The sequence below is a fragment of the Calidris pugnax genome, unplaced genomic scaffold (assembly GCF_001431845.1).
Source record: "Calidris pugnax isolate Ruff unplaced genomic scaffold, ASM143184v1 scaffold102, whole genome shotgun sequence".
Classification (NCBI taxonomy): domain Eukaryota; kingdom Metazoa; phylum Chordata; class Aves; order Charadriiformes; family Scolopacidae; genus Calidris; species Calidris pugnax.
In genome coordinates, this window is record NW_015090846.1 from 2,196,450 (window position 1) to 2,220,687 (window position 24,238).

At 55.1% G+C, this 24,238-nt stretch overlaps 1 protein-coding gene across 4 annotated transcripts in view; it reads right to left on the reverse strand.

The window, feature by feature from the left end:
• Positions 1 to 3,578: 3,578 nt before the first annotated feature.
• RALGDS (ral guanine nucleotide dissociation stimulator) overlaps positions 3,579 to 24,238 on the reverse strand; it is a 68,042-nt gene continuing 47,382 nt past the window's right edge. For 2 of the 4 annotated variants that reach the window (XM_014943020.1, XM_014943018.1), the window contains exons 2-18: positions 10,594 to 10,704; positions 9,862 to 10,055; positions 9,375 to 9,449; positions 9,022 to 9,215; positions 8,509 to 8,630; positions 8,143 to 8,358; positions 7,909 to 8,012; positions 7,490 to 7,574; positions 6,711 to 6,788; positions 6,536 to 6,622; positions 6,242 to 6,274; positions 5,664 to 5,785; positions 5,399 to 5,494; positions 5,060 to 5,261; positions 4,499 to 4,858; positions 4,204 to 4,318; positions 3,579 to 4,010 (exon numbers count right to left, since the gene is read on the reverse strand). In XM_014943020.1, the coding sequence (XP_014798506.1) occupies positions 3,835 to 4,010; positions 4,204 to 4,318; positions 4,499 to 4,858; positions 5,060 to 5,261; positions 5,399 to 5,494; positions 5,664 to 5,785; positions 6,242 to 6,274; positions 6,536 to 6,622; positions 6,711 to 6,788; positions 7,490 to 7,574; positions 7,909 to 8,012; positions 8,143 to 8,358; positions 8,509 to 8,630; positions 9,022 to 9,215; positions 9,375 to 9,449; positions 9,862 to 10,055; positions 10,594 to 10,704 (2,370 nt within the window). In that variant the 3' untranslated portion in view covers positions 3,579 to 3,834. The remainder of the gene's footprint in view (positions 4,011 to 4,203; positions 4,319 to 4,498; positions 4,859 to 5,059; positions 5,262 to 5,398; positions 5,495 to 5,663; positions 5,786 to 6,241; positions 6,275 to 6,535; positions 6,623 to 6,710; positions 6,789 to 7,489; positions 7,575 to 7,908; positions 8,013 to 8,142; positions 8,359 to 8,508; positions 8,631 to 9,021; positions 9,216 to 9,374; positions 9,450 to 9,861; positions 10,056 to 10,593; positions 10,705 to 24,238) is intronic. The other 2 variants (XM_014943021.1, XM_014943019.1) reach the window with 2 other exon arrangements.

Genomic DNA, 24,238 nt, shown 5'->3' on the forward strand with positions numbered 1-24,238 from the left:
GGCGCTGGGACAGCACTGGGTGCCACTGGAGTCCCTATGGCAGGTGCTGCCTTCCTGGGAATGAAACACTCTGCCATGACTTCAGCATCAAGGCTTGCTGGTGATGTTGGAAATAAAGCCAGCAGGAAAAAAAGCTTTCTGGCTGTAAGTAATTCCGCAGGATGTAGTGTATGTTACCCTCAATAGCTGATGCACTTCTCGGTTCCCTTTTGCCTTCCCCAGCAGTTAGCAAGGACAGAAGGAAGCAGGCACTGGGGCAGGGCTTCACCTCTGCAGAGGTTGGCCACTCATTAGTCTGCCATTGCTGCCTGGAGTGTTACCACCCCGTCACACAGATTAAGGATCTGCTGGCATTTTCTAAGTCTTTTGTATTCCCCGGTGTGTTACGAGCGCAAGGTTTCTCATTAGTGGCTGACAATATGCTCTAATGCATGGTCTAATAAGATTTCAGCCTCCTGCTCTTGTGTGAGGCTTCTCAAGGCTTCAGCATTTTTTAATGTTTGCTGGAGTTTTGTTAAGGCTGAGATATTTCCCTAGAATACCTGTGTCTGTGGGTGTACACACAGAAGCTGCACTGGGAGACTGGCTCCCGAGGTGCACACTCACCTTGGCTGGCTGGGAGGTCCTGTGCTTTGCCTCATGCTCCTGCCTCGGGGTGGCACAGGTCGCAGCCACAGGCTTCAGAAGGCTTCAGAAGGGGGGCTGGGCATCGATGGGTCTGTCTGCTCCAGCCAGGGAAAGGTGTGGGTCCTGGCAGTGCAGGAATCCAGAGGCACGAGGGGCTCTGCAACAGACTTACCCTTCTCAATCACGGAATTGTTGGAGTTGGAAGGGACCTGCTAGAGATCATCCAGTCCAACCCCCTGCCAAAGCAGGGTTGCCCAGAGCACATCACAGAATCACAGAATCTTCTAGGTTGGAAGGGACCTTAAAGATCATCTTGTCCAACCGTCAACCTCACTTTGACAAAAATAGACACCCACACAACAAACAAGGAGCATCATCACTAAACCATACCTCCAGAACTACATCAACCCGTCAGGAGCATCCGTCACTCAGGAGCATCCAGGTGGGGCTTGAAGATCTCCAGAGAAGGGGACTCCACACCCTCCCTGGGCAGCCTCTGCCAGGGCTCTGCCACCCTCACCACAAAGAAGTTCCTCCTCAGATTGGAGTGGAACTTCCCATGGTCCAGCTTGTGCCTATTGCCCCTCGTCCTGTCACTGGGAACCTCTGAAAAGAGTCCAGCTCCCTTCTCTCTTGACCCACCCTTCAGATACTTATAAGCAACTCAATGCAACACAACAGTCAACTAAGAAAAAAGGATAGCTGTGGGTAAGAGTATGTGCTCAGGTAGGAGCAGGCACCAAAAATAAACACTTTGAAACGTGAGGAAAAACACCCAAAGCCAAGTTTTCTATCAACAGGAGGCCCAAAGCCAAAGCAGCCAGAAATCACTTCTGCCAGAGTTCATTTACTTACCAGCACTGGAATAAAAGGGGTAAAACCAGTAAATTGGACCTCGCAACTGGAAAATGCAACAGTCCAACAACTCGCAAATGAACTCCGTTCATTTGCGAGTTGTTGGACTGTTGCATTTTCCAAATGAGCAGGGTCCAGCTGAACATCAGGCACCAGTCCCTCCAAACTGAAAGCCTTTATCTTAATTCAAGCACAAAACAAACCTCAACTCAGCAGATTAAGGTAAAAGAACCTCCTCCAGAGTCAGGTCCGCTCCTCTTTCTCCGGGAACGTGGCAGGCATTTTGGGGAAAGAGGACAGGACAACCCCTGCCTTGGGGCAGAGACGTTTGAGCGTCAGTATTTTATTGCAAAGACTTAATTACATTGCTGTGTACAAGTCACACCGGGCAGTGTGCTCCTTCATTGAAGTGGTACAAAATACATATGGTACAGCCAGTCCCTCGGGTGACGCTGGGCTGCTGGGGGACACCCCTGGGAGGGGAGGAGAAGAGAAGAGAAGGCAGGGGGGGGACACAGCATGGCCCCGGGGTGGGGGCAGGAGAGCTGGCAGGCACAAAGCAGAGGGAAGACCCCGGGGTGCTGATGCCTGAGGGCAGGAGCCAGGCTCTGGGCAGGGATGGGGGGCAGGAGGCTGCCCCTGCGTCAGGGAGCCAGGGGCTCCCATCATGTGCAGCGACGGGCGATGCCACCCGAGGGGACGTGGGGCTGGGAGAGCTCAGCGCCGGCCACGCTCGCACCCAAGCAGCCTCTCCCCACCCAGAGCCAGGCTGGTCCTGCAGCGTTGTATCCCCCAGGCCCCTCTTCCAGAGCTGGGGAAGGCGTTGCACCCACCCAGCAGCACCCACGGATGGGAAAGAGAAAAGATGTGCTGGGAGAAAGCACTTAAAAAAAAAAAAAAAAAAAAAGAGATGGAGCCAGGAGCAAATTAAGGTCCCCCTTCGGTTAGTGTTTCCTACAATGATTAAAACAAGCATCTCTGCCCCTGCTCGAGGAATTTAGTGGTAGAGAAAGAAGGGAGGGGGTGCCCGTGGGGTCTGTGCCCCACCAGCACAGCAGAGCAACGCTGCCAACCTCCCTCCCAGGAGGTTTAAATAGCAGGGTGGGGACGGAGAGGGACTGGGCTGCAGGGCAGGGGGAGGCTGGATTAGTAAAATGTACAAGTTCGTCTCTTCTATTTACAACCAATAAATATTGCCAAAAAAAAAAAAAAAATCAGTAAACTTTTTTGTTTTATACAAAAAAAAGTCTCATTGCTGCTTCTCCCATGGTCAGTGTTTGAAAAAGTCCGGTTAAAGCCCAAGGTGAGTGGCACTTTCTGCAGGTCAGGCGGTGGCACCCGGAGCACGCTGAGCTCTCCGGCTCCTCGCCCGCCTGCGCAGACCCAAGGTCTCTATTTACACAAGTTCGGACAGAAATTCACTCTCCTCCTCCTCTTCCTCCTCCTCGTTAGGCTGGCAGCGCTGGGGGCAAAGCTTCCCCCCGCCGGCAGAAGAGACACTGGCGTTTGATCTTTGGTGCAAGTTTGAACGTGGGCCGAGTCCAGCTGGAGGAACGCGCTGGGTCGGGGAGAGGAGCGAGACCACGCAGGCTTCCAGTTGTCAAGAGCACGAGGTGCCCAATCCATCGTGGCAGGGACACAGCCCTGCTCCACCAGGCTCCGAGCACCAGCGTGGGGCTGCATCTGCATCCTCATCTGCATCCATCCAGCCCGGCGCGTTGTGGCTTCTCCCAAGCGAAGAGATGCACGGCGGCGGCGATGCCAGTTATTCCAGGAAGGAAGGACGTGGAGGTAAAACAACGCCAGGGAAGCCGGGAAGGAGAGGACCCCGCCAGGTGGGAGGCTTTGCAGCCCCCGGGGTGATGGCTCGTGCTCTGCTCCTTGCAAACGGCCCCTCTGCGAGTCGCCGCTCCCCGGCTCACTCGGACACAAGGCACCTACGGCAGAGGCGGGCTCCAGCTCTGGGCTGGCCGGCGGCTGGGCTAGTGTCGCACCGTGGAAGGTTAAAAAAAGGAAAAAAAAAAAAAAAAGAAAAAAAAAAAAAAAAAAAAAGAAAAAAAAAAAAAAAAAAAAAGAAAAAAAAAAAAAGAGAGAAAAATAAAATGGAGAGGATCCCCCCCCCCCTCGCTGCCTTCCTGTGTAGAAAAAAAGACCTGATTGAAACGGGAGCTTGTGCAGAGGGAGGCGGAGGCCGACACCGGTTGCGTCTCTGGGAGGGAGATGCACGGCCATCCCCCGTGGGCGAGGGTCGCTCCTCTCGCCGCGCCGGGCGGCACAAGGACCGGCCGCAGCCGAGCTCGGAGCAGCCTGCCCCCAAGGCCCCGTCGGTGATGGGTGGCAGTGGGGCTGAGGCTAGAAGATGCCTTTGGCGATCTTCAGGCCTTTCTGCTTCATCCTGGGCAGGGTGGAGCTGGAGCCGTGCTTGATCTTCACCCCCTTGGAGAAGCCCCGCTTCTTCAGCACGAAGTCGTAGTTGGCGGCAGAGTTCATGGCGTAGAAGACGTTGGCGTTGTCGGGGATCTTCAGCTCTGGAAGGAACCAAGGAAGGGGGTCAGTCACCCTTTCCCTGACAAGGGCTCAGAGTGGGGCTGAGAGTTGTCCCTGGGTGCTGGGACCCTTCTGCTGTCACCTCTCAGCCCAGCTCTGAGCCGCTACTGCCCAGGCTGTGTAGCTGGCCAGGGACACAGCCCCCAGGACAGCCCCCTGCACCCCAGCACACACCTCTCTCCTCTGAGATGATCTGAACAAGCTCATAGTCTTCAGGCCGGTCCCCGTCCAAGTTGTGTTTGGCCATGGCCTTGCGAATAACCACCGGGGTCTTATCCTGGCTCGTCACCTGTGAGCGCAGAGCGTTATTAGCCCAGGGGGTGCAAAACCCTGCGAAACCTCCCACCATCATCTCCTCCCAAAACGGACCATGCCCACAACCCAGCAGGAGGAGGGCAGGATCCATCCTGCCCTGATGTCAGGGACAAGCCACCCCTCCCTGGTGTCACCGCGGGTGTCCCCTACTAACCAGGATGCTCTTGTACATGTTGCCGTTGTCCACAGCCAGGCTGACGCGGATGATGCAGCAGTCGTCGACCTGCTGGTTGTAGAGGGGCAGCGAGAGGGAGGAGTAGCTGGAGATGCCGGAGACCGAGCGCTTGTGGGTGCGGGAGGCAGTCACCGGCGTGGAGGAGACGGAAGAAGACGAGGCACTGCTGGAGCCTGAGCCGATGCCCGACGTGTCCAGGGAGGAGAGGGAGGTGGATTCCCAGAACTGGAGGGCAGGGAGGAGAGGGGATGCGGAGGACACAGTGGTTTTAGCTTCTCCGTCGGCCACAGACGGGGCGTACCAGCGCTGGGGGAGGGAGGCCAGAGGGATCTCACTGACCTGTGACAATGGGGGACCGACACGACTACAGCCACCGCAGGCACGAGAGCCCCGCCACGCTGCCGGAGCAGCCAAGGGCAGGGGCCTCCCTAGTCCCGGTGGGTCAGAAACAGTCCCCGGGACCCCCACCCACTCCCCCCAGCCCCACTGCCAGGGCTGTAACTGCCTCTAGAGGCCTGGACCCCGTGAGCTGCCCCGTACCTTCTTCTCCTGGCAGTCGGGGGACTCGGGGATGAAGCTGATGTTGATCTCCTCCACGTCGGAGCTGCTGGAGCCGGCGGAGGTGACGCTCACGGAGTCGGTGGCGTCCCCGCTGCACAGGTACTGCCCACACTTGAGCTGGTCGAAGGATTTCGAGTGGGAGCTGCCGCTGGCGCAGGGCTCGGTGCTGGGTGGCTGCCGGCTGCGAGGAGAGAGACACGGGGCAGGTGAGAGCTGAGCAGAGCGAGGAAAGTGGCCACCCCAGCCTGCTCCCCTCAATCCTCAGCCTCAGTTTCCCCAGGCTGGCCCCCACCTCCCGCCGGGGAGGAGCAGACTTACTCGCTCCATCGCTTGATGATGCCCGTGTTTTTCTTCGCCTTCAACGTGTTGCTGGCTGACTCCGACAGCGGCTCGATCTCACACGACAGCCCATAGCTGGGAGGGGAGAGATGAGGGTTTGAGGTCCCTGTGCTGCTGCAGCGAGCACCGTGCCAGCAGGGCGAGGAGGTAGGGCAGGGAGTGGAGCTCAGGGCAGCTGGAGATGAGCGGTGGGACCTCCCGGGGCACCGGTGGCAGCGCAGCTCCAGACCCCGCTCACACTCACCTCTCGGCCTCACTGAGCCGCTCCAGGCTGTGGAACCAGTCCACGAACTGGTCCTCCTGCGTGAAGCTGTAGTTGTTGCAGGCCGACTGAAGCAGCTTGATCTGGGCGATGACTTCAAACTCCTGCAGTGAACAGAAGCCATGAGACCAGATCTGTTTGCCAGCCCCAGCCCCACACACAGAGACAGATATGAAGTTGCACCAGGGGAGGTTTAGGATGGATATTAGGAAAATTTTCTTCACCAAAGGGGTTATAAAACACTGGAACACGCTGCCCAGGGAAGTGGTTGAGTCACCATCCCTGGAGGTATTTAAAAGACCACATTTAAAAGATGTGGTGCTTCGGGACATGGTTTAGTAGTGGTTTTGGCAGTGTTAGGTTAATGGTTGGACTTGATGATCTTAAAGATCGCTTCCAACCCAGACAATTCTGTGATTCTATGAAGGCCCCAAAATGAAGAACACAACAACAACAAAAGGCAGGAGATCAACCCCAAAGTGACTGGCAGAGCCTGGGCTTGCACCACGTCATCCTCCTCCCTCCACCCCGCCGTGCTGCTGCCAGCGCAGAGCTCTCACCTTCCTCCTTTTCTCGAAGTTGATCAGGCCTCCCTGGAAAAGAAGAAGCCGGGTGTCAGCGTGGAACAGGCAGAAAAATATTGTGGGGGTCCCTCCCTGTCCCTCAGCTCACGGCCACTGCAGTGCGGGTGTCCCTGATGAGGGGCAGCACCAGAGCATCCCACCTCCATGGGCTGGTGGAGGTGGATGCTCAGGGTGCAGTGTCTGGTCCAGGACACATGGGGGACCAGCCCTCCATCTATCAGCCCGGGCTCTGGTACAGAGGAAGGAGAGGAAGGAGATGGAGGTACATACGTCCAGGAAATCCTTCATGGCGGTGTCGAGCATCACCAGATCCGTGAGGAAGGTGCCAAGGTAGGGGATGGTGCCCTGCATCACACCCTGTGGGGACAGCAAGGTCAGCAGAGAGCTGGGACCAGCCCTGGCAGCCGCTGGGGAGGGGGCATGGGGGTGGCTGTGCCAGACTCACCATCTCTCGCTGCTGCTGCTGCCGCTTCTGAGCCCTCTTGGGGTTGATCTCCAAGGTGGCGAATTTGGACGTGCCCTCCTGGATGGTGGGGAGAGGTAGGGATCAGCGCGGCTGGGAAACTGCACTAATAAATGAGCTAAAATTCACCCCTGCTTTTATCAGTACAACTTTCCTTCTAGAGGGGAAGAGGGATGAGGAGGAAATCACAGCTGAGCTTTTTCATGGCTCACGGGGAGGAGAGGATTAGTGAATGGGAACTGCTGCTCCCGTTTCCAGCTCTGTATAAATGGCTCCTCAATGGGATGTTTTGTTCCCTTTTGCATTTTGTGTCCTCTCAGCCCTCAAACTGGAGCTAGGCTGGGAAGCTGTTGAGAGGCTCCACAGGGAAGAAGGACATTTTTTCTGCAGCCTTTCATGAACCCTAAACCCCAACCTGAAATCAAGAGGACTTTGCACTGGGCTGTTAAAACGCAGCTGCCTCTGGGGAGAAGCCATCACCCGGTGCAGCAGATCCTATCCCCCTGCTTATCTCTGCTTGCTGAATTGCTCTGCAGGCTTCAGACAATGACGACGTTTGGGTGGAGAAGCAGAAAGCCCAGCCTGGTCCAAAACCCCTGCCTGCTCCCCAGCTCAGCAGGCCCTGCCTGCACCCACACCGGCAACCCCAGTGGCGCTGCCAGGGCTGGAGCCTGGTGGCTGGAACATGGTAGAAACTTCTGCCACCATCAGCCCGAGCTCCCTACCAGAGAAAGGGCGACACGGGTACTGCTTGCCCATACCTTAATGAGAAGCTCCCGGCTCAGCGAGTGGTTGTTCTCGTCGGAGAAGATCTCAGAGAGCTCGTGGAAAGTGCGGAAGCTCTCCCTGCTCAGGGAGAAACAGGGGGGGAAGTCAGCAATGGTGCCACCATGGGATCCCCTCCTCAGGCTCTCTTCTGCCCACCCAAAGGACACCCGCAACGCTCACAGCTCTAGCAGGGTCTTGCTTTTGGGGACTATTCTAGGGTGTTTTGCATGGAAAGGAGGAGGAGGTGATGGTGGTTTTCTTTCCTCACCCTCCTTAGGTCCCTGGGTTTTGGGCACACTCCAAGAGGCAATGCTGGAGCCGAGTTGATCCCATTTATGTATTCAAGGACCACAGCACAACCTCCCCCTTGAAAGCTCCCTGTGGCCACAGGAGCCCAGCAGGCACTGCTTACCGTAGGACCTCATCCCAGGTCTTCTTCAGCCGGTGAACAGCATTGCACTGCAGAGCCGAGAGGATGGCTCGGAGGGAAGAGAAGTTCTTCAGGATGCGGCACTCCTGGGGGCAGATAAGGAGAAGACAAGACTCAGCGTTAAAGAAAGCCCAGGGATCTGCTGGGACTCACACAACACAACCCCTCAGCCCTTGGGCCGGGGTGGGAGGTGATCAGGACGGTGAGCTGTCCTACCCGAGCCACTTCGATCCACCGCTCCACCACTTTAGCCCTCTGCTGCGGCTTCAGGGACCGGTCACCGAGACACGTGGCGATGACACAGTTGGCCACGCTGTTGAACTGCGAGACCGTGGCACGGATGGTGGGTGCCAGGTGCTCCTTGCCCTTCTTGTCTCGCTGGGACCAGATGCAGCCCAGGCAGTGGTAAGGCACCACTTTCTTGAACAACTCCTGGAAGATAAAGGGATGGAGATGGGTCTCTTTGGGGTCCCTGGGAAGGGAACAAGCCGGGAGGAAAAGGTGGAAGGGAAGAGACAGGCCTGTGCCCAGAGCAGCAGACGGGCAGGGCACCATCGACCCAGCTGCCGAATGAGTACTCACAGCATCCATCAGTGTGAACTGTTCTGCCACCATCTCTGGGGAGAAGGAGAGGAAATCCGGCTTCCCGTCCCCGACCCCGTTCTCCTCCACCAGCTGGAAGGTGCAGCCACCGTGGTCCACAGCTGCGAGAGAGAGGGCAAAGCTGAGCACCACAGCACTGCCACCAGCCAGTGCCAGCCCCCTGCCCACACCACATCCCACCTCCCGGGCTCTTAATTCCCATCTGGCTTCACGCCTTGAGAAATGAGGCTCAGATAAAATGATAGTCATTTTAAACCTGGACACAAGTGTCTGCAGAGGATTAAAAGCAGATTAGCTAATCCATTTAGAGATCCCACTTCTGGTGCAGTTGGATTAGCTTCCCAGTATACCTCCATGTAAAGGCAGGCAGGGACTATGGAGGTTGGCCACGTGGCCAGACCCAAGGTTTTGGAGACCCTCGATGCCAACCAGTAGCACTCCCTGCACCTGCAGCCCTAAACATCACCCCACAAGTGTGGAGAAGACCCCCACCTTCTGCCTCCGACTCGCTCTTCTCTTGCTGCTGGAACTGGGCCAGCAGGATGCGGGCTCGGCGCTCCAGGTCCGAGCCGGGGATGTTGTGGCGCACGTAGGAGATGAGCTGCTTGAGGCAGGCAAAGTCCGGGGGCTTGCGGAAGTCCTCTGAGTACTGGTCCAGCCAGGCGCCCAGGATGGAGGAGATGGTGCTGTGGGGAACACAGGCAAACCTGCGTGAGGACTAGGTGCCAGGAGAAACCCATGTGCACCTCCGAGCACCCCTGGGACAGCACATGCCTTTGTAGGAGAACCAAAGAGCTATCACCAGAGCCACCCATCTTGGTCCCCCCCAGTGTGGCCAGACTTACTTCTTCAGCTCTGTCCTCTCATCCACAGCGTGCCTGGCATGGTCCCCATTCGCCTGCACGTGGAGTTTGCCGTACCTGGTGGGACACAGCGAGGAGGCAGTGAGCATGCTGGACTCACCTGTGTCTCAGAGCTCCCTCCATCCCAGCTCTGCCAGGGGGTCAGGATGAACCTCTTATGCACTGTCCCATCATCCCAGCTCTACCAGGGGTCAGGATGAACCTCTTATGCACTGTCCTGCTCCCCCAGCCTGCCACGGCCCCTGTGTTATGGGAAGAGGGAAGTAACCAGCACTGGCCACTTCACAGCGGGGCACCAGCTGGAAGGGCTCCAGCTCATTGAAAAGTTCTCTCCTCCCTGCCCCAGAACCTTCATGCTGATGGGGTTGGGAGAAGCCCATCAGCCCAAGATGTTGGGGCTCTCCTCATCAAGGGGGACTCAAGACACCGGACACCCCCAGCTGTGTTTTGGGGCTCGGGGCAGCCTCACCTGTTAAGCAGCAGGTCCAGCACTTGCTTGGTGGTGGCGAAGGCCCGGTAAGTGCACAGGAAGATGGTGACGTAGGTGGAGTCATTGCCCTTGAAGGCTGAGACCAGGTACTCCACCAGCTTCTCCAAGGTCCCAGCTTTTATCGTCCTCACCTTACACGTCTCATAGAGGTTTAAGGCCGACTCATTCTCAAACTGCCAGGACAAGAGCAGAAGTCAGTGAGCTGGATGAAGACAGGCACGTTCAAGTGCAATGCAGTCCCACCAGATTTGGAAGCTGCTTTGGGGTCTAGGCTGGGATCACGGAGACCCCCCTTCAGTGCCCAGGGCTCTCATGATGGGTTAGGGGAAAGGGAAGCTGGGTCTCCTCAGACACCAAATACCAGCAACTCAGCTGAGAAGATTTGAGCATTTGGGAAATCCTAGGAAAGGCCTCAAGGTTGCAAAAAATCTAGAAGCAAATCAGGGCTGCCCTATTTTGCAAAACAGGGCTTCAGATCATTTCCCCCATGCCCTCTCCTGTGGGGCAGAGGCCAGCCAGTACTCCCAAATATGATTCCCAGATAAGGCCTGCAGGAACCCCCCAGGACAGGAGTGTATGGGGGAGCGAGAAGAGAGCAGCACATGGGCTGGTATTGACCCTGCCAAGCCCCGGTATCGGGTCACCATGTCTCTGGCAGGGAAACACCTGAGAACCCCATGTGGCAGCAAGATGGTGGAACGCCCAGCTTACCCCCAGCCATCGCTGCCCTTTGTTGGCCGTGTGATGGAGCTGCACCTTCCGGAGCGATATGCTGTAGATCACACCATCCTCCAGCTCTTCTCCGATCTCCTGTGTGGAGCTCTGCAACGGGAGAACAAGATACACCTTGAGATAAGGAGGGTGAAGTGTGGCAGAGATGGCATCATGGCAAGCCCAAGGCAACAGCCGGCAGGCAGCGAGTCTGCCTTTGCCTGCTCAGAAATGCAAACCAGGCGACACCAGTCCTCCTGGCCACCTGAACCCTGGGCCCACCTGAGCCTGCACTCAGGCAGAGCCAAGACTTTGGGAAGCTGCTCTCAGTCTGCTCTCTGTCTCCTGCCTCTGCGTCTCAGCCCTTCTGCAAACTGAGCCTCCACCAGTCAGACAGAGAGGGGACCTGAGGGGTGGGGGGGATGACAGCACACCCCTGTACCCAGCCCTGGCTGCTTCCCCCCTCCCCAAGCCTTTGCCTGTCCCGTAAGGTGACATTGCCACTCAGCGTGACCATAATCTCAGTAATCTGCCCCTGTGGGAACTGATTGCCTCTGCACATCTTTGGTAATAAATAATAACCATGAAAATGAGCCTCCCGTGAGCTTTGGCAGTGCTGGGCATGCACACAGGGCAGAAATCTAAGGGGGCAGCTTAAAGGTGGGGGGAAATCTTGGGGAGTGGCGCTGGGGTGGGCTTGGGCACAGTGGGGACAGGTCCCTGCAACCCTGGGGACAGCCACCTCCGGGCCCCAGCCCCAGCTGTGAGGCTCACATTTCTGCCCTGGGGAGATGGAGACCATCTCAAATTTGGTGAGGAAAGAGGGGATGCTTCTTGGGATAGATCCCCAGGCACATGTCTGCCCCAGCTCCACGTGCCAGCGTGGGGATCGGCAGCGGCTCCAGCCCCACAAGGATAATTCAGTTCCCTCCTCCTCCTCCTCCTCCCTCACCACGCTCTGCTGAGTCAGCGCCTCTCTTAAGAGGATTTATTCAGATCCCTTTAAACACCGCGGGGATCTCCCCCACCCTCCATCCCCCACGCCAAATGCAGGGATGCAGCCTAACATGCGGTAAAACCCACTGCTCAGCAGATGGGGAAAATGCCCCAGAGCAATAAAGCCGGTTATCAGGGGGAGGTGACGACGCACTGGGGTGTGGGGGCTCGGGGACACGATCCCCCCATGTGTAACATGCTGCTAGCCAGGGGCCAGAGCCAGCCTGCAGCTCTACCTGCAATCTGCCTCTCAGGAGAACAAAAAGCCCTGAGCAATGGCACCAAGGTAAGGCTTGCTGGGGAAGAAGCTGCCGTGGGGTGACCCAGGATGGAGCCCTGCTGCTCCCTGCAAAAAATCCTCCTCCCACATCGCTCCCTGAAAACATGGGAATGGCAGTACCCTGGGCCACGGCTTCAGATGATGCTGCACATCTCATGAGACACTGAGCAGGCAGCACCGAACAAGACCCTGAGCTGATGTGCACCTAAACAGGCTCTTTAACCATCCTTTATCATCACCATCACAGCAGTGGTCACGGCCCCGTTACCCTACCCTGCCCAAGACAAGTGATATTAGCAAGGAATTAAGGCAGGGAACCACGGCCACCTCGAAGAATAAAGGGAAGACTTCAAAAAGGCTCTCATTCGTGGTTGTAATGAATGAGGACAGAGAATCCCCCTGGACAGGGTTACTGGACTTCTTCCTCTTGAGCCCAAGTCAGCCAGGTTGTCTGTCATCCACCTAGAGGTACCGTTTCCAACAAAAAGAAATAAAAGCTATGGGAACTCTTCCCAATTTGTGCTCAGACCCTGGTGCCCACAGCTATGTGCTGTCCTCCAGAAGAGACAGCAGTAGGTGCCTCTTGAGCACACAAGCCCAAGGGGAGGTGATAGAGAAGGGGGATCACTACCAACAGTACCTCACAGCATCTCTCCCAGGCTCTATCCAGTCTTTACTCCCCAAATTGCAATCCAGCCCTACCCTGCCTGTCTTCCAGTTACACTGACTTTGGGCTGGGTCCAGGAGGACCAAATCCCTGTGCTGGGATCTCAGAAAAGAGATTTGGGCTGGGCAATTGTAAACCCCAGACACAAATTTCAAGAGAAATCATATGTTTGTGGAGACGCAATTAAATTAATAAAGAAATCATAGAGGAGGACAAAGTGTCCCAGGCTCAACCCATGAATCATTGGCAGCTGCTGTGCAACTACAGTGGAAAGTATTGCCATAGCTCTGCAGGGGGTTTCGCTCTGTATTTCGTGTCACGTGCAGCGGATACACCCAATTTTGATGTGCGTAGAGGCAAATTTTGTTTCCTTCCCATATTCAAGACTGTCAGATTCATTCATTTTTTGTCTTGCTGACTTGTGCGATATCCCCCAAAGTTCCCCCTTTGCAAACCGCACACGGAGTAGGCAGCTTCCCAGCGGTCTTCAGCCAGGCTCATGCCAAGAGCCAGGCGAGCTGCTACACTGGTACATTTTCAAATTTGGCTATTTATATTCTGCGTGAGCTTCCTCTTTCCTACTGCTGCTTCTCCAAGATGCTGATTGTGCATTCTGCACATGTTGGTTGAAAACCAACCAAGCAAAAAAGCAGCAGCAGGACGGAGCCAGTGAAGTCCCACTCCAACACCTGCCCCAAACGCACGTTTCTGCCTCCACAGATGAGGAGACACGGGGTGGGAGCAGGGCTGGGAGAGACACAGATCCTTGACCTGTGGCTTCTGCACATGCTGGCCACCAAGAACACTGCAATCCTAAGTCCTAAGGCACTCACACCAGCATTTCCAGCAAGTCAACCAAAGATGAACGACTTCAAAATGGTCCCTAAAGAGCTGTGACAGACAAGTGCAGGAAAATATTACTGCTACTGCTCCCTGTTGCCTCTGCAACATCTGCTAGAGTTTTCTGCCCCTCGTAGCAGAAGGGAACATGAGTCAGGCTCCAGCCAGCACAACCACAGCCCAGCACCCACGTGCAAACCCTCCTTCATCAGTGGTTCAACCTAGATAACTGAGCACCACACCAGAGATACAGATGAGCATCCCTTCTGCTTACTGCATCGCGTTGGTGGAAGAGACGTGTCCATCAGGCCCAGGCAGGGCTTTAAAAGGCTGCAACAAGATTCGGCAAAGCTTTTCTGTGAAAGCACTAATTTGGAGCATGTTGATGGTTACAGCACTTGCACCTTCCACCAAACTCATACAGAAGGGACTCTGCACCCCAGAAAGTGAGATCCAGCTCATTTCAAGACGGACACCAAAGAAGGAAAGACACAGAAAACGAACACTTGAGCATGATTTCTCCAGCTGGGTGTGCAATCCTGCTCCTCCGCAGACGGCAGGAAAAGGCCTCTCGACGGAGGGGCACGAGGAAAAACCATATGTTTAACTTAGGGGTTATGAGACGCCCAATTCTGCAGAGTCGGAGGCTTTTGTGAAAGCAGCCGTAAGTGAACTCTGCGGGAGTTGAGTTCATCCCCTGAAACATGAAACTGGAGGTCTGCACCAGATGGCTTGCCTGGTTTTAGAGACCGCCTCTTCCAAGGCGGATCGCCCCGGGCTGCGTGAGCAACAGCGAGCTCCCCACGGAGAGTTCAAAGCACTGGTGACTACACCGGGGAGGAATTCCTGCTCCGTGCAATAAACTCTTCTGCTCTCTGGTGAATGTTCCAGTACACGGCGTGGTGCCGAACCCCACGTCTTCGCATGGAGGCTTAATAACGAGCTCCAAGACGTGGCCAAGGGTTTGGGAGGCTGGAGGAAGGGCTGTGGTGTGAGGGACCCTCGCAGGAGCCAGGCAGAGAGCAGTGGGGAATCTGCCTTCATCTCTTCTCGCCGGCTGAAGGGAGGGGAAAAACGCAAAAAGCCAAACAGCAAAGCAAAATATTGGCTGGGGATCTGCATTTTAGAAAGTGTTCGAGATCAGTCGCAAAGGTGGTTTTGGTAAGACAGGAGCAAAGTACAGGATTAAGTGTGAGCGTGACAGCATCCCTGCACGTTACACATGCACAATTATCCAACAATTACCAGATCTTAAGAGCTCTGCTCCCACGTGCCCAGGGTTAGCGCGCTGGCCTCCAAAGACACAAAATAATGAACTGTTATTGGAAAAAGGTATTAATTTCAGCACACGTGGAAGAGGCAAAACAGCTTAAAGTGCTTTTACCGATGCTCCCTGGACAACAGCTGGTTTAAAGATCAAGATGTTCGTGGTACTCTGTTCCCTTTCGGCTGGGCTACACAAAGTGCCTCTTCTACAGACAGCTATGGCACAGCACCCGGAGTGCTTTTGCACCAAGATTTCAAAGGGCTGCTGCTACCAGCCACGAGAGAGAAGCAGACACTAACCCTGCCCCTGGGAAGCCAGGAACCTGCATCTGTTGGGAATTAACAGTCTTGCTAACGAGACAAGAAAAGGCAGAGCTGAGCCTCAGAGACATCACCAGGAGTTTCTCATTGAAACTCCGCATTTGCACAAGTTTGAAAGGACCCGATGGAAGCTGGAAAAGCCAGAAACAGAAAGTGGGGTTTGGTCCTTACAGTCCTTTCTCAGAATAATCCCCTCTCGTGGCTAACGGGAAACCAGCCTGCCCAGAAACGAAAGGAACCGGCTCCACCAAGGACTGTGTCCTCCACGGTTGACACCAGCCCCAAATTAACTTTCGTTTCACTCCCAGGAGTAAATCCTGAACCCATGCAATGAACAGCAGCAACTTTGGGGCCTCTTCTGACAACCGAAGCGTAAGGCTTTATGTAAAAGGAAACAGGAAAAAAGCCACCCCCATCTAGTGAAAGGAAAACAACTGCAGTTCCGTGAAGCAAAGATAAAGACCGCAAAAGCAGAAGTACCCTCTGTCCTACACATCCAAAATAAGCGCACGCAGCACAACACCCTTCCTCACGGGGACTTCCACGCAAAAAGCCCCACGGTGGATGTTCCCCCACGGTCGGGATCGTCCCATGGGTCAGGATCGTCCGCTCCACACACTCATCAGCAGTTTCCTTCCCCCAGCTGCACTCAGGAAGGCAACAGAGATTACCCAAAGCCATTGAGGAAGCTGCTGAAAATCCCCCGTGTTCAGGGAAAGGAAAGGTTCCCCGTGCTGGTATCTGCCTACCCCGGTGACCCACGGCATGTGCTGCCATTGGATTAGCAGCCCCATGGAGGGCAGGAGCACTCTTGCTCCCCAACACCATCCCAGTGATGGCTGTGGTGCCACTGGGGTACAATGGTTCTCTCCAGCCAACGCTGGCCATGGACAAGCTGATGTCCTGCTGTCTCCTTCTCCCCAGGCGTGTTCCCGTTGCTGCTGAAGGAGCTCGTGTCCCCCCATGGCTGTACCCTGCCCTGGGCACTGCTCCCCAGGCAGAGATGTCAGGCAGATACACAGTTCCTTTGGCTTTTCAGCATTCTCTGCCTTCCTTCCTGCCTGCTCAGAGCCGCCTCAAACCAGGACCGATTCCAACAGCCCATTAAAACACAGCGACAAAGGGGGAAACAGGAAAAGAACAGAAAAAGGGCCAGAAGCTAAACTTAAACCTGCTATGAAAAGGGGGTGTTTTTGCCAGGACACCAAGACAGCGGCGACAGCTGAGAGCCTGTTCTCACCCCATCAGCTGCTGGGCTCTGCAGCCGGGCTTTCCTGACACCCCGAGCTCTGCTTTTGCTCTCCTTCAGGTGTTTCAGCACAGAAAGGTGCACCCAGAGCGTGGGGAATAGCCCCGGGGCCGTGCATCACCCAGTGGGATGGGGCACATCACCCTATATCTGCCTCCTGGGGGGATTTGACACCTCCTCCCTCGGGGTCTGGGGCTGCCCGAGGCTGACAGCGGGTCCAATCCTGTGTTTGTAACCCAGAGGGGTTAGAGACAATATTAAAAGGCAGCCTCCTCCACCCTCACAGCTTAGGAGTAAGAGAAAGCAGCGGCTGGTGGATCGGTTACAAAGGCATCTTGTGACTCGCACGCAGTGAGTCAGGGGCTGGAGCGAGGATTAGGAGCTCAGGTCCAGAAATGAGACAGAGCAGATACACAGGATTCCTCCCCCGTTTGCTTTTGTTTTGCTTTTAAAGAAAACTAAGAGCCTTCCCACACATAGAGATTTTTTTCGCTCTTTTTATGGTCTGGAAATCAAGAGTCAAAGGATCTGCAAAGATGCTTCGTGTCCACTCCATCCCTCCCGGCCTCCAAGGGGCAGGATCAGGCCCCCTGATGCAGGGGGCGATGCCGGTGCCGGGGGATCAGCCTTGCTGGGGCAGCAAGGGAAAAACAAACTTTTCCCCAGGGAAAAACAGACTTTATGTGCAACTGGCAGTGCCAGAGATGCCAGAGATGACTGTTTAACTCCAAACCCCATGTTTCCTATACCCAGGAGTAGAGAAGACCACCAACCCTTCTACGTGCATCCTATGGGAGAACACCACCAGAGCAGGACTTCCCTCCTTGTTTCCTACCAGGGGACGTACCGGGCTGGGTTCCCTTCGCAGGCTGCTGAAGGTTAGAAGAAAACTGAGTGCAGCAGGTTTTGCTTCCTCTTAAAGTTGATGGAAAAAAAAAGATCCCGCCAACACAGCAGTTCTCTAGCTCTTGCTCCACAAAGTCCTGAGCTCTGTGTTCGTGCGCGCTCCGGCGTGCGTTTCGGCAGCATCCATGCTCAGCGCCAACGCCTACGCGGCGTCAGGCTCGCACAGGAGGGACGCAGCTGGCCCTCGCTCACAGAGCAATGGCTCTGCTACAAACCCGCCGAGAGCCCGCAGGGTAATTACTGGAAGCGAAACCAGAACAGCACGACTGGTGAAAACTGGTGTATAAAAAAAATTAATATGTATTGCTCTGCTAAGGGTAAATAAAAATAGAGCGGTTCAGAGTAAGTCACTTCAGCTCAGAACAAAGGTCTGTATTTCACCAAGATGGAACAGAAAAATCTGCAAAAGACATAACAAGTTCAAGAATTGATTATTTTGTGTGTGTGTACAGTAACACCTGTAACATGCAACATGACAGCTCTATAGTGCCTTGTTCTAATGCAAAGAAAAGGAGGGGTTGTGCCCCAAAGAGGTACAGCTCAAGCCCTCCTGATCTACTATCCCTTTACTGATTCACTGCTGAAACAGGGCCCTTTTGCACCAGGTGTGTTATTTCTGTGGCCACAAGAACTGCTGTATGTGTTTGGGAAGGGATGGCAATGAGGCTGGCATTCAGAGGGAACCTACCTTGAAACCGATGGGTATGCTCACCCCCGAAATGTCAGTTACATCTTAACCCGTGTTAACCAGAACACACAGACTTGCCCGTTGTTGCAACTCCAGGGCAATGCTTGTCCCCTGCATGCACCAGCATCTGCAAGCTACCGAGTTCATCTGTCCCAAAAGTCCAGTTTTTACATTCTTGGAGACACAAAACCTTGAATAAATATTCTCCTGCTCCAAGCTTGCAGCCCATGTGCCAGTCTAGACAGCCAAAAAATTAATTTTAAGAAGTATCCACTGCTCTAAACCCAGCTGCTTTTGCCAAAGCTCCCTCTCAGCACGTACCTGACCCGCACGTACGACGCTCACACCTGGGCATGCACCTGCAGCACCAGTAAGGCACATGGGATGTGCAAAAACATCAACACAATGTCTGTGACTCCAGCAAATTCCAGGCACAGAACATCAGCCCGGACCCAGGAGGCAGCTCTCAGCCCCTCGTGCTGTGCTGACCCATCCCACCGGCCCCGCGCCGGCGTTCCCAGGGATTTTCACCACACACCATTCCCAAGCAGCCTGGATAAGCTGTAGATACAGTAACTCACCTGCTGTAGCTTACAGAGGGGGAAAAAAAAAAAAAGCAGATCCCTATCCTTCTGTCGTTTTGAAGGTGCACAGATTGGGGTGGACAGGTTGGAGGCTGTCCAGAAGCCACGGCCCTGTCTGGCTGCAGTCTGGCTTACGGTAACTGCCCCGTCACCCTTCGTTTCAATTTGAACAAAGATAATTTCGATTTAGCTCAGACATATCCTTAGCTTAGATAAACTGAACCAGAACAAGCTCTCGTGAAGCAGATGTGTCCACCCATGTATTTACACTGCCTTACGTCAACTTACATTCCCTCTGTTTAGAGCTGGTGCGATTGAAGCGTGGGCAAAGCTGAGGAGCCCAGACCTCTGGGGTTCCCTCCCCTCCCCAAAATCCTGTCACCCCATCCTGCACAGAGAAGGATGCTGGGTGGGGGGGGTGTCTGGGTGCCCCCAGCCCAGCCTGACCCCGGAGCAGAGGCTCGGGCTCTCTCCCAGCCCCGTTCAATGGTCCCACTGTGCTGCGGGGCCGGAGCGGGGCTCGCGGTGCTGGTGGCAGAGGAATGGCTCTGGCCGGATGGCTGGCTCTTTGTGTGCGTGTCTGCGTCAGGGTGACCCAGTAAACAGCTGAAGCAGAGAAAATGCAGGAACAATCCAGCGCGGGGAAGGCAGCGAGGGGCTGCCGGTGAAAGGACGGGAGGAATAAATGCGAGCCTTTGTTCTGCGGCCGTGCCCCTCGCGCCCCACTCCCACCCCGGCCCGGATGACGTAGGAGACCTCCATTTGCTGCCGGCGTCTTCCCGGGCTGCCCCGCGCCCAGCTCCGGGCTCAGCCTGGCTCATCCCAACCTCCTCCTGACACCCGCCACCCCAGCCTGTCCCACAGCATCCCAACCTGTCCCACCGCATCCCAGCTGCGGGTCACAGAATCACAGAATCTTCTAGGTTGGAAGGGACCTTAAAGATCATCTCGTCCAACCGTCAACCTCACTGACAAAAATAGACACCCACACAACAAACAAGGAGCATCATCACTAAACCATACCTCCCAGCACTACATCGACCCGTCTTTTGAACACCTCCAGGGATGGGGCCTCAACCACCTCCCTGGGCAGCCCATTCCAATGGCTGATGACCCTTTCAGTGAAAAATTTTTTCCTAATATCCAGCCTGAACCTACCCTGGCACAACTTGAGGCCATTTCCTCTTGTCCTGTCGCCTGTGACTTGAGAAAAGAGACCGACCCCCACCTCTCTACACCCTCCTTTCAGGGAGAGCAATAAGGTCTCCCCTCAGCCTCCTCTTCTCCAGGCTGAATAACCCCAGTTCCCTCAGCCTCTCCTCATAAGACTTATTCTCCAGACCCCTCACCAGCTTTGTCACCCTTCTCTGGACCCGCTCCAGCACCTCAATGTCTTTTTTATGCCGGGAATGGTTGGGAGAGATTCTCCTCTTGCAGGGTCCCCACGACTTGTTCCCCTCCCCAGGGTGCCTGCGGGAAGCTGGGAGGGGGAAAAGCAAGCACTTTTGCTTTGTAATCAAGCAAATCTCACCTTCAGAGCATTACCCAAATAGGTGTCAACGAGGCAGTAGGTGCTATATAAGGAGGTATAAGGGCAAGAGTCAACAAGCCAACACCTGGGGGGCCTGCAAGGAGGATGCTCGGTCAACTAACTCTGATTTCCACAGGTGAAGCAACTGAGAGCTTCAGTTTAATTGGCACCCTTGGGGAGAAAACAACTGAAAAAAAAAAATATTTTAAAAGAAAAAATCCAGCTGTTGTCAAGTGCCCGAACATGCATGTTGGGAACCCAAGCAGTGAGATTTGGACCCAGTCCCTGCCCCGAGAGCTGGGTGTGCCAGATCCTGCACATCCAGAGGGTGGAGAGCAGCTGCGGTACGAGGAACGCGGGTCTGGGCAGGGTGCGGGCAGCCGGGGTGGTGGGATGAGTTCCCTCCCTGGACCCTCAGCCCTGCACTTGTAGGTGCAGGTCCCACCATTTCTGAGCCAGAGGGGTGGCAGGGAGAGAGCCAGCAGCTTCAACACAGGGTTGTTCCACCTTCCCACCTACCCTGATTCAGCACAGACTTTTGGGATCGTGTTTTCTCCTGCTCTTTTCCAGCAACGGCTGATGATGAAGATGTGTCAGCATCCGCAGCAGCACACCAGCGTCTGCTCGGGGACACCAGGCATTGGGATTTCAACCCATCACTGGGTCACCACAGATATTTGCAGGCAGGCATTCCCCCACGCCAGCAGAGCTCTTTCACAGCAGGTAAACCACCACCCAAGGACGCCTGTTGCCCCTGGCCATGGCACTTTGGCAAGCCAGTACAGGCACACTCCCACCCCGACTCATCTGCTCCTGCCACCCTGCCCCATTCATCCCCTGGGATCACCAGCCACAGGTGAGCATCCCTGCAGCTCACCCTCCCATTTAACATGATTTTGGGACACAAACCCAAGAAGCTGACGTGCACAACAACCATGGGGCAGCATCAGTGCAAAGGGGGCAGAGGTGCCCACATTCCTTCCCTGGCTCCTTTCCTTTGACATCGACTGGACTAAGACAGGGCAACCCTCAAACAGCCCCATCCTCCCAGAGCTGAGTTTTGCTGAGGATGGAAATCCATGGGAGTGAGGACTGGGAGAGATGGAGTTTGTGGGATACCCCCTCCTCCGTAGCTCACCCTCCCATTTAACATGATTTTGGGACACAAACCCAAGAAGCTGACGTGCACAACAACCATGGGGCAGCATCAGTGCAAAGGGGGCAGAGGTGCCCACATTCCTTCCCTGGCTCCTTTCCTTTGACATCGACTGGACTAAGACAGGGCAACCCTCAAACAGCCCCATCCTCCCAGAGCTGAGTTTTGCTGAGGATGGAAATCCATGGGAGTGAGGACTGGGAGAGATGGAGTTTGTGGGATACCCCCTCCTCCCCGAAAAGCACCTCAGGGAATAAGTGTTTGTTATGACACTGGTGTGAGCCATAGCTACGCTCTGAGTCACCCCCAGCGCGCTGCGAGGGAGGGACCAGCCTGGCTCCTCTTAATGCCAGCTCTCACTGTCGCAACTGGGACTGAATCTAGTAAACCACCTTCTCTAGACACCCAGTGATGACAGTGACAGTCACCAGCAACGGGCACCGTCACCGCATTGCTCAGCGCGGGGACCCGGCCCAGGGGTGCCGACCAGCAGAGCTGCAGCTGGGGCCAAACATCCATTAAAAAAAAAAAAAAAAAAAACATGGAAATCCATGGGAGTGAGGACTGGGAGAGATGGAGTTTGTGGGATACCCCCTCCTCCCCGAAAAGCACCTCAGGGAATAAGTGTTTGTTATGACACTGGTGTGAGCCATAGCTACGCTCTGAGTCACCCCCAGCGCGCTGCGAGGGAGGGACCAGCCTGGCTCCTCTTAATGCCAGCTCTCACTGTCGCAACTGGGACTGAATCTAGTAAACCACCTTCTCTAAAAACCCAGTGATGACAGTGACAGTCACCAGCAACGGGCACCGTCACCGCATTGCTCAGCGCGGGGACCCGGCCCAGGGGTGCCGACCAGCAGAGCTGCAGCTGGGGCCAAACATCCATTAAAAAAAAAAAAAAAAACCCAACAAAAAAAAAGAGAATCAAAAGCAAACAAAATAGCAACACTTGGAGAAAAGCTGGGCTGCACCGCACCGAGGATTAGCCTGGCTCTGAAAAGTCTACAGTGATCATTAGGGTTGAAGGATTGGGGATGACACCCCCAGTTAACACCCCCCACATCCTCCAGTGCCTCACTGGCTCTGCTGCTGCTCTGACACACAGGGCCAGACCTCACCACCAGCTGAGCCTTTCAGACAAGCGTCTTTCAACAAAATCCCTGGGGTTTTGCCCTAAACTGGAAGGTGAGAGCCCAAACCCCCCAGCCACATGAAGGTGTGCATCCTTCTTCACTTCCCACAGCTGAGTTTTGGCCCTGCCAGTCTCGGGCAACGCGCTTCACTTTGCCCAGCGTGGCTAAACGATAGTTTCCTGAAGTTAGTTCCAACTCTTAAGAAGCCAACCCAAACCAAACACATCATTTCACAAGCGAGAACGCCGGCCGGAGCTGGGGAGGCTCTCGGCTTGTGAGTCTCCATGGAGACCCAACCACTGCAAAGAGCAGGGAAAGGTTGCGTGGTTTTGCTCCATCACATGAAAAGAAGTTCTGGTAAGAGGGGTAGCAAAGCTCTTTGAAAAGCAGGTTTCCACACAGGCCCTCAGCTCAGCTGCTGTTTGTTAAAGTGTGGTTAGCAGAAAGAAAAGCCGCTCTAAAAATAATGCCTCAGCATTCCAGATGAAGTTGCCTCCAATGAGTTTCCTCTCCAATCTGCTCCGTTTGCAACTTAAAGCAACTTTTTTTCCTTCCCTGTCAGCTCTGAGGACTTGGCTGGTGCCTGGCAGCTGGAGCCACCTCTGTCCTGCCCCTGCTGACCTCGGGGGCTCACCAGGCAGCCCTGGCCACTGACCATGCTCCATGGGCACCCGGAAGGGAAGATGCCCTTCCCCATCCCAGCGTGTTTCTGACGGCAGGGCTCATCGAAATACCAACTGTGCGATGAAAACAAACCCGCTGTCGTCAAGCTGTGCAAGTGAAACGGGCCACGCATGTGCCTCCGCGTGTGCTTAATCTCCACTGACATTTAGCTGTCACATAACTCCTGACCCCCAGGTATGTTCGAGAGAAACTCTCGGCTGTTATCTAATGTAAAAGCGCTGCCCCGTAGGAACCTGCACCAACGCAGCCCCAGGAGCACAACCAAAGACTTTGGAGTTTATTTGCATAACATCACGAAAACAAACCAAACAAAATCAGCTGCAGAGCGACAGAGGTTTTAGGTGCTGCCAAGTCGTCACTTCACTGTAAGCAAAAGAGGCCAGTGTTTGCTGGGTGCAACCCACACCACGCCACGGCCCATGCAGAGATTTAGAAAAGGACTTTCCCGTCGCCTCTGGGAGGTCCCCAGGTGTTAGATGAACAAAAGGCCCATCCACAAAAGCCCTTCTGCAAACACCACGCTTTCTGTAAGCAAAGCCACCCCCGTGCCAGTCACTGTGTTGGCTGAGGGCAGGCTCCCCACGCAGCACCCCGGCACCTCTGTCCCTGCTCCATCCCCATCCCGAGGGCAGCCTGCGAGGCTGAGTCCCCGGGGAGCGGCTGGGATTGCTCCCTGCTGGAGCTCAGCACACCCTTTCCCTAACGACTCAGGAGCAAAGTCCAAATGCATCTTTATCAGAGCCAGACGGGCTGGGGCTGCTGCAGGTGAGTCCCCACACAGGGACAGGAACGGGACAAACCAACAACCGAAGAAGCCAAACAGCTCAATTCTTCCCCTGCTGCTGGTTTTTCCAGGCAGGCTCGCTCCAGCCAGAGGCTGCCATACAGTTTCTGTGTGATGCTTAACACGTTTCCCCAGGCACCAAGTCACTCCTCTAAAGAGCCCTCACACCAACCTCATCCTTCAGCCCACGGATGCTCCTCGCTGCAGAATGAAGGTCCCACAGACCCTCTCCCTCCCCTCGCAGCAAACAACACACAGTTTGGACAGGCCAAGGATAATGCTGTTGGGTCTAACCCAGCACCATGTGCAGGACAACCAACCTATGGAGAGTACAGTTACCTGAAATAAAAGCTCTCAAAACCACAAATAGTTTGGAGAGGAGATACTGCTTGATTCAACGTCGGGTGCTGGGTGGGAATCCACAAATGTAGCACAAGCTTTTATTTGAGGTAACAGTACAACCCCACAACTCAGCGCTTTCTCCCCAAGACCCAAATGAGGCTCCAAATCCTGACCCCCTTCCCCCCCAGACCCTGCAGGTGACGTCCCACCAAAGGGAT